The 14,967-nt window shown below is 44.0% G+C and overlaps 1 protein-coding gene across 1 annotated transcript in view; it reads right to left on the reverse strand.

Moving 5' to 3' along the window:
* Positions 1–2,243: 2,243 nt before the first annotated feature.
* INPP5F (inositol polyphosphate-5-phosphatase F) overlaps positions 2,244–14,967 on the reverse strand; it is a 47,535-nt gene continuing 34,811 nt past the window's right edge. The window contains exons 11-20 of the mRNA XM_054382782.1: positions 14,389–14,466; positions 13,543–13,663; positions 11,083–11,211; positions 10,596–10,713; positions 9,901–10,099; positions 8,898–8,969; positions 8,731–8,804; positions 6,608–6,736; positions 5,817–5,904; positions 2,244–3,650 (exon numbers count right to left, since the gene is read on the reverse strand). Of these exons, the coding sequence (XP_054238757.1) occupies positions 2,516–3,650; positions 5,817–5,904; positions 6,608–6,736; positions 8,731–8,804; positions 8,898–8,969; positions 9,901–10,099; positions 10,596–10,713; positions 11,083–11,211; positions 13,543–13,663; positions 14,389–14,466 (2,143 nt within the window). The 3' untranslated portion in view covers positions 2,244–2,515. The remainder of the gene's footprint in view (positions 3,651–5,816; positions 5,905–6,607; positions 6,737–8,730; positions 8,805–8,897; positions 8,970–9,900; positions 10,100–10,595; positions 10,714–11,082; positions 11,212–13,542; positions 13,664–14,388; positions 14,467–14,967) is intronic.

A 14,967-nucleotide genomic window follows, 5' to 3' on the forward strand; every position in this document is an offset into this window, starting at 1 on the left:
TATTCATGGTTTCATCTGCCTTGGCCTCCATTCATAGGAAGTCAAGCAGCTGAACAAATACAGGAAGGAAGGGAAGTCTCTCCTCAAAAGGCAGCCTGGCTGGAAAGCAGCTGCTTGCAGCACAGCTTAGAGGATGGGTTTATGGATGTTGGCATGGATTATCTGAGACTGTCTCCAATATTTCCTAAGTAGTAGAAGGACATTTTGGGTCACCAAGCACTGAACCCCTAGAGCACATCAGGAATTGTTTTCCAGAGTGTTGCCTAACCTCTGCCCCCGTTGTGGTTTGTTTTTTTTTTTTGTGGAGTCACTGCAGGAGTCACCATGGAGGTGTTTTTGTACAGAAGAGTTTCTTCTGCCAAAAGGATGGCAAAGCTTCTGGAATTCCCTCTCTCCTCACCAGCACCTTTACAGGTGCTCTCAAAAACATGTCTGTGACTTTTATTCTCCCTCCTGAGGGCAGGGTTGTGGCAGTACAGTGCTAGGAGGAGAAAGGACTTCAGTCATGATTGTGTCCCTTGACTGAGAGGGGATCTCGCTAATGTAACTGCCTGAAGAGAGGCTGCAAAGAGAGCACCAGGCTCCTTCAGGTGGGGTCCAGTGATGAGTGGGTACAAATCAGAACACAAGAGATTGCTCCTGAACATCAGGAAACACTGTGAAGGCTGAGCACTAGAAGAGGGGTAGAGGCATCTCAATGCTTGAAGATAACTCAAAAGCTGTCTAGACACAGTCCTGGGCAACCAGCTCCAGGTGACCCTGCTTGGAGCACAGGGGATTGGACTGGATGACCTCCAGCAGGCCCCTTTCACCTTCGATCATTCTGTGGGTCTGTGACCTCTTTGAGAGAAGATAAGCCAACCCCCTCATCATTCAAAGTGAAAGCTCCACATTTCTCCCCAGCACATGCCAAAAAAAATAAATCCATCTTTGGATTCCACTTTTTTATTAAAATACCTGATGTCTATTGCTCACATTAAAATACAGCAGTAGTTTCATTTTAAATAGAGCCACAAGTATGGACACTCAGAAAAAAAAACCACAAAAAACCCAACCACCCCAACCCACCTCACTTTAATTAAACAAATAAATAAATCCAATTTGTTTATCAAAGTTTCAGACCATCAGGGTTAGGTGATAACCATTTCAGACACACTAGAAGTCCTAAGACACTGCACTACCCTACCCCTAGGACAAGATTTTCTTGGAACACCACGTGCAGCCTAACTACAGTACATGGACTAGAACAGGGAGGCACTGGCTCTCTAATGGTGATTCTAGCTACACACCACAGCAGAGTCAGATCCTGCTTTACAGTAGCTTTGGGATCATGTCCTATACTAGACTGGCATGGCAAAGGCATTCCTGGGAAAGAGGAATTCAGAGAGATTGAGTATTTTTGACACACACAGAGAAGGGTTTGGTTTCAGCGTGAGTGGATGCTCAGCCTTTATCCTGCAAGTATGCAAAGCTGGAGCTGGTAATGAGTTTGGTTTAGATCAGATGCTGACAGCTATGCTCTAGAGCAACACTGAATTCATGGACTACCACACTTCTGCTCTGGAAGTTCTTTGCACATGGACAGTTGGAACATAGCTCAAAAGCATAGCACAGAAGGACACAAAGGCTGAAGGTCAGGTATCTGGCTTGGCTTGCTTCACACACAGACAAAGTTAGAGCCAGTTGCTAGTGTTTGGAATTCAGGAAAAGAGGAAATGGGAACAGTTTTAGCATGGACAAGACAACTAGAAGACACTGGCTCCATTCCCCTCATCTCAAAACAAGTGAGAAAAAGCAAAATCATTAAAGTACATCAGCACTGCAGGACTGTGGGTGTTTCAGAGTGGATCTATTAAGTTCTGTCTTTACTGAAAGAGTCCCAAAACATGTGGGAAGAAAAAAGGACAGGGGGGGAAAAGAAGTAATAATAATGAACATTCTAGGTTAACACAATTAAATCCAACCGAAACAAAAAAAAAAAAAAACACATCAATTCCCATTGTAGAGGCACAATTCATAGGAAGCTGCATCTAAACCTTCAATGGAAACAAGTAAAAAGACTGAATAAAAAAATAGTAATAATAAAGTGTCCTTTAGTGGTAAGTTATTTTGCTGGTGCAGTGCAAGGTTAAATAAGGTCACAGAAGTGCAGTATCACCTTTTTAACTATAAATACTTTCCTGGATAACTCAGAAGAGCTACAAAATTAATCTCCAAAGGAAAAAAACAAAAACCCACCTAACTGTGCAACACTTTGAAGACAGACAACATGCTCACCACATCCCAGTGTCTACACTACCTCTTTAGCTATGGGTTAACCTTCTTCTGTCTCAGCCGCCTGAAGGAATTCCAAAGCTTGGTCAGAACCAAATCCCTTTGTGTCTCTCCCTTCCTGTAAACAAGTTGCCCATGACTGATCCCAGTATTCTGCAGCAGTTTGTGCCACAATGAGTCCTGTTGTCCTATTTTGAGTATTAAGAGCCACAGCTAGAAGAACACTTCCCAAACCAACAACTTAGATTTGAATGATTCGTGTCTGGCATTGCGTAAACATTTCTCTCAGTTCTTTCTGTTTGATCTCATTCAGAGCTTCTGGTTCTGCAGGGCTCTTCTGGACCTTGGCCACTGCAAAACTGATCCCTTGAGTGAGTCCTGCTTGTGTGATGTTAGCAACCTGGACCATGGAGCTGCGAATCTTTGCAAAGGGAGACACAGCTCTGCTGCTGCTGCTGTCAGCTGGAGAAGGAGTCGTGTGCAGTCCTGTCTCTAGGTTGCCCGATACGGATCCTGGGCTTTTATGAGACTTAGTGGATTCAGTCCCACCAACAGCTAAGAGCTGAGGATGTGGTTCAGCAGACTGTACATCCAGCTTGGATGGCCTGGAAGGAATGTGTCTGACAGCTTCAGCCTTGGTTTCCGCTTGCTTAGCTGTGTTATTGCTAGTTTGATGTATTACCTGCTGGGGCTCTTGAGAACCAGCCTCAGCCTCCAAAATACCTGACACCTTATTTTGAGCATCCTGCACAAACCTCTGGCAGTAGACATCCATGGGCTTAGCAAGTTCCATCTCTGCACTGTCAGCAGAAGGCATGGGCACATCCTCACAGTCGGAGCGGTCAGCCTGGGAGACAGGGCCCTCCGAGGGCACGAGAATGCTGATGCTCATCTCAGTGCTGCTGACAGACTGCGAGCGGCTGCCCAGCCGTGGGGCCGAGGCAATGATCCCGCAGCTGGGCAGCACATAGTCTGCCTGCCCTATGTTCTCCAGGGAGTCAGTCAGCTGGGGGTCCTCATCCGATTTGGAGTTAGTCAGGAAGTCATCGGAGTGGAAGGAATCATTGTCTGAGCCTTCCATATCAGACTCGGCCTGGACTTTGGCATCCACCGCTGGGTTCTCTAAAGTTTCCAGGCTGCTGTCTGACTTCCAAAGGTTCACTTTCAAATTTGGCTTCAAAAAGTTGACTTTCATTTCAGGTTTGGTAAAGCTGCCCAGCTTGCGCAGGTTGCTGATGTTGACGTTGGATTTGGTTTGCTTCACTTTCTGGTTCAGAGAGGAGAACTTGCTCAGCAAATAATTCTTTCCTTGGGCCAGGGACCCTCTGTTCTGGGACCGAATGCCAATGATGTCTTCATGAGGTTTACTGCTCTTCCTGCAAGAAAAAGAAAAGCATCTAATGTAGAATCAAGACAGGAAGAACTTCACTGTAAGGGTCACAGAGCACTGGAACAGGCTCCCTGGAGAGGTTGTGGAGTCTCCTTCTCTGGAGACTTTCAAGACCCATCTGGATGCATTCCTGTGCAACCTGTGCTGGATTCTATGGTCCTGCTCTGGTAGGTGAGGTTGGACCCCAAGATCTCCAGACATCCCTTCCAACCCCCAACATCCTGTGATTGTTACACAGGTTTACCATCTTCCAGCCCACTTCTGTGACAGAGATGGACATTTCAGTTACTCTTATCCTTGTCTTACATAAATGTGCCCAGATAAAAAACACAAAGGGGGGCTGACAGAATGGCAGCCAAGCAAGGGGAAGAGCAAGCTTCTGCAGGCATTTGCAGGTGCAGGTGAAACTGGGTTTGGATTCTTGATCTTTCTAACCCTGACTTCGCGCCAGATCTAGCAAATAATTGGTCTGCAGTACCTGTGAAAATAAGTAAGATTTTCTTGCTACACTTTCTACTCAGCTGGGAAAAGCAGCTGGGATGGAAGCCCAATAAGCAGAAGAAAGTTATTCAGATACATGCCCTGATCAGTTTTGTTTAACAATTGCCCACTGAGTGACCACACATTTTCTGGTAGTCCATCCAGTCTGAATTGGAAGGGTCCAAAACCATCCAAACCCATCCCTGGAGATATTCAAAGTGAGGCTTGACAGGGCTCTGGGCAGCCTGATCTAGGTGAGGATGTCCCTGCCGACTGCAGAGGGGTTGACCTGATGACCTTTGGAGGTCCTTTCCAATCAAGACCATTCTGTGATTCTGTGATCACACTCCACTGGTAAAACCTGCTCAGCTTCAGTGAGCCATCCTCTCTTCTTTCTACCCCATTCTCCTTTGTAAAGTATTTCCTCACTGTCAACACCTCACCAATATTGGTAGATAAAGGTTACTTCTGTTTAATTACAGACCATTGACTTATTAGAGAACATCTAAAATACCACCACTAAGTGCTTTTAATTATCAGCTAAGCTCTCAAGTACCCTCTTCTCTTAATGGGGTTGTAAAACAGAAACATCTGTGCCCTTCCAGCTAGCACTTAGGAGTTCATAAGCTTAACTTCAGCCAGTTCTTCACACAGGACCTGCTAATGGATTTGTTACAGCTGCAGTGCAATCCAAATCAGATCTACACCTTCAGAGGTTGTCTTCTTGCTGCAGTAGCAGGCACTAAGCTCAGGTGGGGAAAATTAAATTTGACAAACTAATCATGAACCCTCTAATTTGCATTTGTACATTATTTACAGTTGGGAGTGTGTCCTGGCTATAAGCACACATGGGAAAAAAAGCATTCTTGCTTACAACTCAAGTTACACCTCAAGGCAACCAGAGCCTTGGCTGCAGCAAGAGAAGCATGGGCAGCAGGGCAAGGGAGGTGATTCTCCCCCTCTACACTGCTCTGGTGAGACCCCATCTGCAATACTGCATCCAGTTCTGGAGCCCCTAGTACAAGAAGGATCTGGAGGTGCTGGAACATGTCCAGAGAAGGGTCATGAGGATGAGCAGAAGGCTGGAGATCCTCTCCTGTGGAAACAGACAGAGAGTTGAGGCTGTTCAGTCTAGAGAAGAAAAGGCTCTGAGCTGACCTAATATTGTGGCCTTCCAGTATCTGAAGTGGGCTACAAGAAAGCTGGGGAGGGACTTTTTAGGGTGTCAGGTAGTGTTAGGACTGGGGAGAGTGGATCTAAGCTAGAGAGGGGAGATTTAGATTAGATGATAAGAGGAAGTTCTTCCCCATGAGGGTGGTGAGACACTGGCACAGGTTGCCCAGGGAGGGGGTGGAAGCCTCACCCCTGGAGGCTTTCAAGGCTAGACTGGATGTGGCTCTGAGCAACCTGATCTAGTGGAAAGTGTGCCTGCCCATGGCACAGGGGTTGGAACTAGATGATCCTTGAGGTCCCTTCCAATCCTGACAATTCTGTAAGCACTTGCAGACAGTTACCATTGGAAGCAGCATATGGACAATGTAACTTCTGGCAGCACAGCTGGATACAGATGTTTCTTTTAAGCATCAGGTATCTGGCTGTTACTGTGCACCACTGGCCACTGAGGAAAGAGCAGAACTTGGACACAGAAGGCTCACATCAGTTAGGAACTCACCTCTCCAGCTTCTTTTCAATGATGGGCACATCCAATCCCATTGCTTGCTTTGTGATTCTCAGCATTTCTGCAATACACTGAAGAGTGTCTGAAAATCCAAACACATTAGCCTGTCAGACCCTTTGAAAACAAGCTCTGAAATCCCATATTCCAAAATCTACAAAGAAATAAGTTAAACTTGCACATAATTAAGTTTGGCTTTGGTGGTTGTGTTTTCTTTTTCCAACCTCCAAGTTTCAGTTCTGATTTAAAGCTTACAAAGGAAGTTTACAAGACTAGACTCTCCATAAGCCCTAAATACCAGGCCCGAGTCATTGCCACAAGAAGAGAAGCAAATTATATTTATTCTAAACTCTTGCAGACAAAACTCAGTGCTCCAGGTAAGAAGTAATCTTCATCCCTTACCTGTGTTCATTTCATTCAGTTAAACAACAAGCAAGAGCATTTCTAGGCACTGATCCCACTAAATCAATCAATTCCTCTGCTCTTTAGGAGCTCATTTTAATCAGGCTTTGGAGCAGTAAATATCTGGAGGTAGAGCTGTCTCAATTCTAGTGAGACATGTGGCTTTAAAGCCATATCTGAAACTCATTTTGCTTTGTCTTACAACAGCAATGTTCCACATTCCACACAGGAAGCCACAGACAAGGAGGTTGTGTTGGTTCCCCACCCCTCACAACTGAGTATTAAAATTTACCCTTCTCCAGAAGTTATTCTAAGAGCAGTGGGGGAGGAAAGAAGTGTTCTCTGGAGAGCCTGGCCCAGTGAAGACACTTATGTATGAAACAAACCTTTTCCATCTTCATCTGGGCTGCGTACCACAGCTCTGAGGGTGTGGAAATAGCCACTGGCCTCTTGGCATCTGTAATACAGCCTCATGCAGGAGAACTTGGGTTTGCCAAAGAGAGTAGGCTCAGGCCCTGAGAAAGACAGCAGGAGGAGGGTAGAAAGCTTCTTTAGCTGAAAGAGACACTGCAAAGGCATAACCTAAACCAATATGGAAGTGCTGGCAGCCTGTTTCAGCATCAAAAGCTGCATCCAGATCTGGAGCCCTCAATATAGGAAGGACATGGACCTGATTGAGAGGGTCCAGAGGAGGACCAAAAAAGCATCAGGGGGTAGGAGCACCTCTGCTTATGAGGACAGGCTGAGAGAGCTGGGGGTGTTCAGCCTGGAAAAGAGGAGGCTCTGGGGAGACCTAATAGCAGCTTGCCAGTACCTGAAGGGGGCTACAAGAAGAAGGGGGAAAGTCTGTTTGCAAAGGCCTGCAGTGACAGGACCAGGGGCAATGGCTTCAAACTGGAGAAGAGTAGATTTAGATTGGATATCAGGAACAGGTTCTTTACTATGAGGGTAGTGGAACACTGGAACAGGTTGCCCAGGGAGGTGGTTGGGGCCCCATCCCTGGAGATATTAAAGGTGAGGCTGGACAGGGCTCTGAGCAACCTGATCTAGTTGGGAACTAGACTGCAGGAGGGTTGGACTGGATGACCTTTGGAGGTCCCTTCCAGTCCAGCCTATTCTATGATTTCTTTAGAGCAGGACAGCGTTTTAAAGGTTCTCACAATAACTAACCCAGCAGTCACAATAAGAAATTAGACATTCTTTATGTGTTAGAATCCAGCCTGATTGTTTATGACAGAAGAACAATCCTACCCCTATTCCACCCTGTGTTGCAGGATTAAAGGAAAGCTGAGATATTTTTACCAAGTAGAAGCAACGTAAGCATCAAGATTTAGACCAAGCACTTCAGCTCTTCATTGCACTGCATTTTACCTCTATCATTAAACAGAGGGATTTAATTTTTATTGTTTTCTAGGGTATTGTGTCCAGATGTTTCACCTATATTCTGTACATCAGGATGTATCTCCACAAGCACAAGTCAGAGCCCTTCACAGAATCACAGAATGGTCTGGGTTGGAAGGGACCTCCAAAGGTCATCCAGTCCAACCCCCTCTGCAGTCAGCAGGGACATCCACAACTAGATCAGGTTGCACAGAGCCATGTCCAGCCTCACCTTGAATATCTCCAGGGATATTCTGGGGGCCTCAGCCACCTCCCTGGGCAATCTATTCGATGGTGCAGAACTTGTTCCTAACATCCAATCTAAACCTGCCCCTCTCTAGTTTGAAGCCATTGCCTCTTGTCCTGTCACTGCAGGCCTTTGCAAACAGTCTCTCTCCATCCTTCTTGTAGCCCCCTTCAGGTACTGGAAGGCTGTTCCCACCCAACACAGAAATTGCACAGTTCTAGTGAAAGCTACAGCAAGGAGATGATGAAATTTGTTGTGCAACGGAGGGTTAAACTGTCAGGGGAGGACAAAGTTTCCTTTCCTTCTCTACAACTGGAATACCTTTTTCATCTTTAATTTCAATCATATCTTTAAATACCTGAATCAAAAAAATGCTGGAGTTAGCCTGCAGATCTTTAGTCAACAAGTAAGTTAAGCCAGCATCACAGGGTGGTTTCATAACAGCATGGTTCTTATCAGACCTTGAGAAAAGAGTTTCAAATGCCATGAAACGGCTCTAAAGTACAATTCAGAATCCAGGATCAAAGAAAGAGTGCACTGAAAACACAAACTCACAATTCATTCTAATTTTCGCTATCACTTAGAGATATAATGGAATTTGATGTATCCAAGGGGGTTTTAAGAGTGTGAAAGGGGGATATTTCCAAATTTCACTGACCAAAGTTTCCATTTAAAGCAGCAGCAAAAAAACAGGACAGTGAGAGAACACAGACTCAGCTCTGGCATCTGTTACCAGACAGGCAGCACATCTCTAGCTGTGGTAGACTACACAGAATAGATGCAATGCACTGAGGTTTGCTGTTACAGTTTCTCTAGGATGTTTTGGTTAAATGCTGAAGCTTTTAAGAGCATTCAGGAAAGACTCAGTGACTACATTCTTACCTATCTCTATTTTTTCCAGAGCTTCAAGACTTAACCTTTGGTATTGATTCACCTTGTCGATTTCATCATCGTAACTAGAACAAAGAAGAGCCAGGATTTAAGGCTTCCTACTAAAAACAAAGCTACCAGAAATTAACTAGATGTAGTAAGAGAAAGCAGTAACTTACTAGGCCACATAGTAGGCACAATTAGAAAGTAACAGCAGAACATCCACGTCCTTATGAGTGGCATCAATGAGGCTAAGGAAGGGGAAGAAGAACAACGAAGGTTTTATTTGTACAGCTGTACTTTAGGGACAGCCTCCTGCAACTGAAAGCACATTACAACAAGAGGCTTAATTATGGTGTGTCAATGTGTTTGATGCTACTACCTCTTCATAGCCACTGAAAAACCAAGGTAGAGTTTCTCACTTCACAAAAGAACAACTGGCTTCACAAGCCCAGATGTATCATTAGACTGGATCCATGTAAGCATGGAGTTAAACCTGGAGTTACCTAACAGCTCAAATAGGTCAGCAGCAGAGCCACAAAAGAAACAGAAACAAGCTATTAAAAATGCTAACAGGGAAGTGGAAAAGTACCTCAGATTCTGTGGGGGTGAGAAGTCTGAGCTTTGAATGGATATCTTAACATCCTGCTTCGCTATTTTTAGGTGCCAAAATTGAACCTGCAGGAGATCTAACTACTGTTTTTCTTTTACAAGTCAGTGAACTCTGAACTTGATAAGGAGACTTTATCAGTGAAGTTAGAGCTTATGCTCACTGCTCTTCATCAAGAGAAAACTGACTCAGTACACAGGAATCGAATGTGATCTTTGAAGTCAAATTACTTTCCCTATAAAGCAATAAGGAGGAACAATTCAAACAGCCCCTTCTAGAACTAAGGGTGGTTAGAAGCTCTCTTTGTGGCCACGTTAACTGGCTATGCATTTCCAGGTGGTGTCTCAAGGGTAAGTCCAGCATGCACCATTTTCATGGCACTCTGGGAAAAGCACACATTTACAGGACCTTCTCTTTTACAACTGCAAGCATTCAATCCCCACAAGGACTTTAGCGACTCTACAAAGCACTTGTATCCCATTAACACATCCTATCAAAAAATCTTTTAACATCCCTAGTAATTAACAGAGACGTGATCAGTAGCAGCTGATCAGTTATGACTTCATTCAAACCTTGGATCACAGTCAATAAGTGCCCATCCTCCATGGAATTTTTCATCATCTGGTAAGAGCAGTTTCATGTAGCTCTGCAGCAGCTGGCTGATCAATTCCTGATGGCTCCTCATATTCTCCTTGTGCAGGGCTTCATGCTCCTTCTCTTTTGTAAATATGGAGTAGAGATCCTCTGTTACAGGGATACCCTGCATCAAATCTAAATAAAACCCACAAAGTATCAAGGGAGAAGAGCAACAGTTAGAAGTGATACACAGCACCAGGCTGGTTGCTTTCTGTATGCTTTCTAAATGTTGAATATTTGAAGGTACTCTTGGAAAAAAATTTAAAAAAAAAAGGTTTTTCTTTCTGAACAGAACATTGCCTGACACTAAAGACTTGGCAGAAGTAACACTATCTTCTCTCAGTGAAAGAGCCAACATTTTAAGAATCACTTGCTACATTCATTTAGCTTTGTCTAAAGGAGAGATGTTACAAGACAGTTAACACTGAAAGGAAGTCAGAAGCAAACTCCACAGGGAGTTAGGCTGCATGTAATCCCTCTGGTTTCAACTCCAAATATCCATCACATAGACATGAACATTATATGCACTCAAGGAGCTTCCCAGCTTCAGATGAAGGTCAGAAAGATGAAGCCAAGATGTTTTTAATGAACTTTTCTAAATAGTTCAGCTTGGTTGAAATTGTATTCTTACCTATGACTGCCTGCCTATAAGCATCCCTGAAACGATTCAAGTAGTATCTGTTTGCAGAATTCACTCCATCCTTCATCACCCCTGCCAGCTTTCTTTCACCAGTCCTTGTGAAGTCACCCTGTTACACAGAACACACCAATCATGCAACTCTGAAGCAGCAGCACAAGGGGAGGAGAACCTCTCTCAACCTTCTAACCACACACCTTCAAATACACCCCAGAATGACATTAGCCTTCTTGGCCACCAGAGCACACTGCTGGCTCATGGTCATCCTTCTACCCACTAGGACCCCCCAGGTCTCTTTCCCCTTCACTGCTGTCCAACAGCTCCAACATTGTGTGACACAAACTATTGAAAGGCAATATATTCAAGACCAAACCATGCAAAGCGTTTGGCTAACTTTGAGATATATCAAAGCAGTGGACACAAAGCCTGTAGCATCCCATCCTGCTCATCACCAGAACACACAACACTCTCCACTCCTTACCTTTAAGGCTGCTGTGCCAGCATACTGCCTGCTTATGGCATCTCCATTGTTTGCCCATATGATCTGATAGATCCTATTGCATTTGACTGGCAAAGGTTGTTCTGGTGGCATCACACCCAGTTTTTTGAGCTGGAATTTGACACACATTCATATAAGATTACTGGTTTGGGTTGGGTTTTTTTTCTAATTTTATGAAGAAAATAAGAACAGTTGCCAAGAATTTCATTGATAACTATCTCATGATTCTGATCGTTTGTCAGTTTAAATTAGCTGTTAGCAATGAATCACTAATTCATTGTTAAACATTTAATCACCTGATGCAGCAGTGATGTGCTAATTATAGATGCACGAGTCAATCTCCCAAACAATTTGCTGAAGGAAGAAAAGTTTCTTTAGATTACTCAAGATATAGGAAATAGTTTTCTATAGGAAAGGGAAATATCAAAAGAACAGGCAGGACAGAACTTTAACATGCACAAATAAGAGCCACAAGGATGAGCAGAGGACTGGAGCACCTCTCCTATGAGGACAGACTGAGAGAGTTGGGGCTGTTCAGTCTGGAGAGGAGAAGGCTCCGAGGTGACCTTCTTGAGGCCTTCCAGTATCTGAAGTGGGCTACAAGAAAGCTGGGGAGGGACTTTTTAGGGTGTCAGATAGGAATAGGACTGGGGGAAATGGAGCAAAACTAGAAGTGGGGAGATTCAGATTGGATGTTAGGAAGAAGTTTTACACCATGAGGGTGGTGAGACACTGGCACAGGTTGCCCAGGGAGGTGGTGGAAGCCTCATCCCTGGAGGTTTTTAAGGCCAGGCTGGATGTGGCTCTGAGCAACCTGCTGTGGTGTGAGGTGTCCCTGCCCATGGCAGGGGGGTTGGAACTGGATGATCCTTGAGGTCCCTTCCAACTCTGACAATTCTATGACTTTATAAGTTAATGTCTCCTACTGCCAGACATTTGTGACCTCAAAAGTCTAAAAAATCAATGGAATCTCTTTCCAGTTAGAAGAAAAGGCACCCCAGATCCTCAGTGTTTTGCTTCTAAAGCAAATGGGCTCTATCTTCCCACTTGCTCTTCCCTCAAAACAACTTCTTGTGATGTGTTTCCACTTGTGCACTTTGGATAGTCACTTTTTGATACTGAAAGAAAGGTATCTTACTCTTCAGAACAACTAGTACCTAAGTTTTCCCAAGTACAGGACACACTTTAATGTTTTTACACAGACTAAAGCTGCACAGAGAACTGCAGTGTAGTCACCAAACGTTAGGCAACTGCAGGAACAACAAATCACAGGCAAACCTCAGTGTACAACCCAAGTGCTCCAGCACTCTTTGCAAGTGATAGGTCTGTGCATTGATTCTGAGAGCTCCATTTAAGTTTCCAGCTGAGAAAAAGTAAGTCCTGTGGTTCCAAGGAAACTCAGAGGTAAGGTACATGGAACTCTCAGTCTTCTACTTTATGTCAGTCACCTTCCAGTGCTTGGGGTGTTTCTCAGTTATGAATTGATTGTAACATATTTCAGCTCTAATGTTAAGAAAGATGCAGCACACCAGAAGCTAATGCTATGAGAAGGATTACCAGAGTCCTCTTCACAGAGCCTGTAACTCCTGATTTTGAAAGATTGTCTTTGAACTCACAGTTACCACATACAGAAATCCTATTCTAAAATAAACACTGCAGGATTGCTGCCCCCACCCCTCATGCTCCCCGTGTCAGGAGCTCATAAAAGCAGATGACAAACAGGAACTGCCATATGGTTAGAGCCATTCATTCTTCATCCTGAAGTCCTTCACTTTAAGCACAGTCAGGTTTCTTCATCTTGGGCTGGGCTGTAACTGAGGCTTCAAAGCTTCAGTTACAGGACTACTAGTTCTCCACAAGGGAAGGCAATCATCACTGAGCTTCTGTATCAAAAAGCAAGTGGGAGGCAGGACAAAGAAGACTGAAAGGAAGGATTCATTCTGCTTGGCAATGCCTTCTCTACACAGGGAGAAATATTCCAGAGCCTGGTACTCAGCTATCTGGGGTATTAACATCATGAATTAAATTATTCCCACAAGAGACAACTAACCTCCCTACCTGCTGTACCATAATATCTCACTTCAGAAAGGCTAAAATAACATCCAGGTTCTACTTGGATTGTAGTCTTCTAACAAATCATTTGGGGGAGTGATTTACTGGAGGAGAGAGTGTGTTTTGGCTCTGTAGTACTGCATGACTTACACCGAGATTGCCAAATGAAAACCAGGTGTGGCCAGTCCCTTCTGTGAAGGAAGACACCAGGCATCACTGGTTTATTTAAACTGCAGATATTACTTTCAGCTTCCTAACTTGTTTGCAAAGATCCTTTTCAGTAGACTTTCATCAATTCTCTTAGGTTCATCAATTCTCAAACCCAGATTTCCTTGTGAATGGCAAGCTGTAAGGCACTCAGCACTTCAGCAGCACACTAGCTGTACATGCCTGCTGTTCCATGACCACTCGTGCAATAGCAGCCTGCACAACATTGGTCCGATCCAGACAGTCCATGCAGTTCACTCGAAAAATTCCTTCCTGTTTGCAAATCACACCAGCTTGGTCAACCCTTGCAAACAGAAAGAGAACAAAAGCATACTGAGACACTGAAAACCCAGTGTGATTTATCAGCTTCTACAAACAGCAGACAATTCTATACATGCTGTGCTATTCAGAGTCCCCACTCGTCACCCCAGCCACACTCCTCCCAGATATAACTACTCTTGGTCCCATCTCCTCCTGGGTACCTAGGTTAGAGATCCAAATACATCCTGGAGGGGCCATAAATTTGATATGGAATCAGATGTTGAATTCAATTCATATATAATATGAGCTTTCATTTCAAAAACACCCAAGCCAACAATGACAGCAGTCCTTCATTCACAAAGTACATGAACAACATCCAGTAAGAGGCTGGAGTCTGCAGCCATCCTCATTACCAAAATGCAGGAACTTCAATCAGTACAAATCAAAGCTCAAACATGCCTAAGCTTAGCAATAGCAAGGTTGGCCTGCAGGGCATGTGGGTCAGATACAAAGTGTCTCACATTAAACATCAAACCCCTAAAAGCATTAAATGTAGTAAGCCTGAGTCAGAAAACAGCATCTGAGAATTTTTGCTGGGGTGTGTGTATCAACACTTCAGAACACACAAGCTCTGACCCACAGGCTGGGCACCAAGGGAGCAATGTAAAACATAACCATTATGAAAAAGTCAAGGCTTCTGCATATTCATCACTGGCTGAACTTTTCTTCAAATGCTTTATACTCATCTGAACACAGTTGAGTACCTACCAGCACCATTTCATGTCAAGAATAATATCATGAATGGCATCAGTTAGCGTTTGGACATTTTCAAACTTCATTCCTCGGCTAAAACACAGAATTGGACAGCAGTTAGTTTGATCTACAGCAGTGATTTTTTTTTTTCTTTCATTATTTTATATTATCTGTAATGTTAACAATGATAGTGCTTTGGCTAAATGGGAAAGAGATTCACTCTTGTAATAAACTAAGTTACAGCCACTATTCACAACTTGTTTAAGTACAGTTCAATATCTAAACCTGAGGCAAGAAATTCAAATCTCTAAATTCTCAAGAATTTGCATTTTTCACTGCTGCTTGCATAAGGAAGAACAAGTGAGCAGATATTCAGGCATGTGCAGCATTCTGTTCTCATCTTGGGCAAAGCCTCAAGAAAAATAACCACTGTAGATTTGAAATTGGGATGTCCTGCCCTGCTTTACCAGGGATTCTGCACAAAACCCACCTACAGACACATCATCCCCTCCTCCCACACCACACCTGGATGTCTTCATTACTGTTCTTTATTCACTCATGCTCACAGTACAGAAAGAAACAGTCCTGGGCACT

The sequence above is a fragment of the Indicator indicator genome, chromosome 7 (genome assembly GCF_027791375.1).
Source record: "Indicator indicator isolate 239-I01 chromosome 7, UM_Iind_1.1, whole genome shotgun sequence".
NCBI classification, from domain to species: domain Eukaryota; kingdom Metazoa; phylum Chordata; class Aves; order Piciformes; family Indicatoridae; genus Indicator; species Indicator indicator.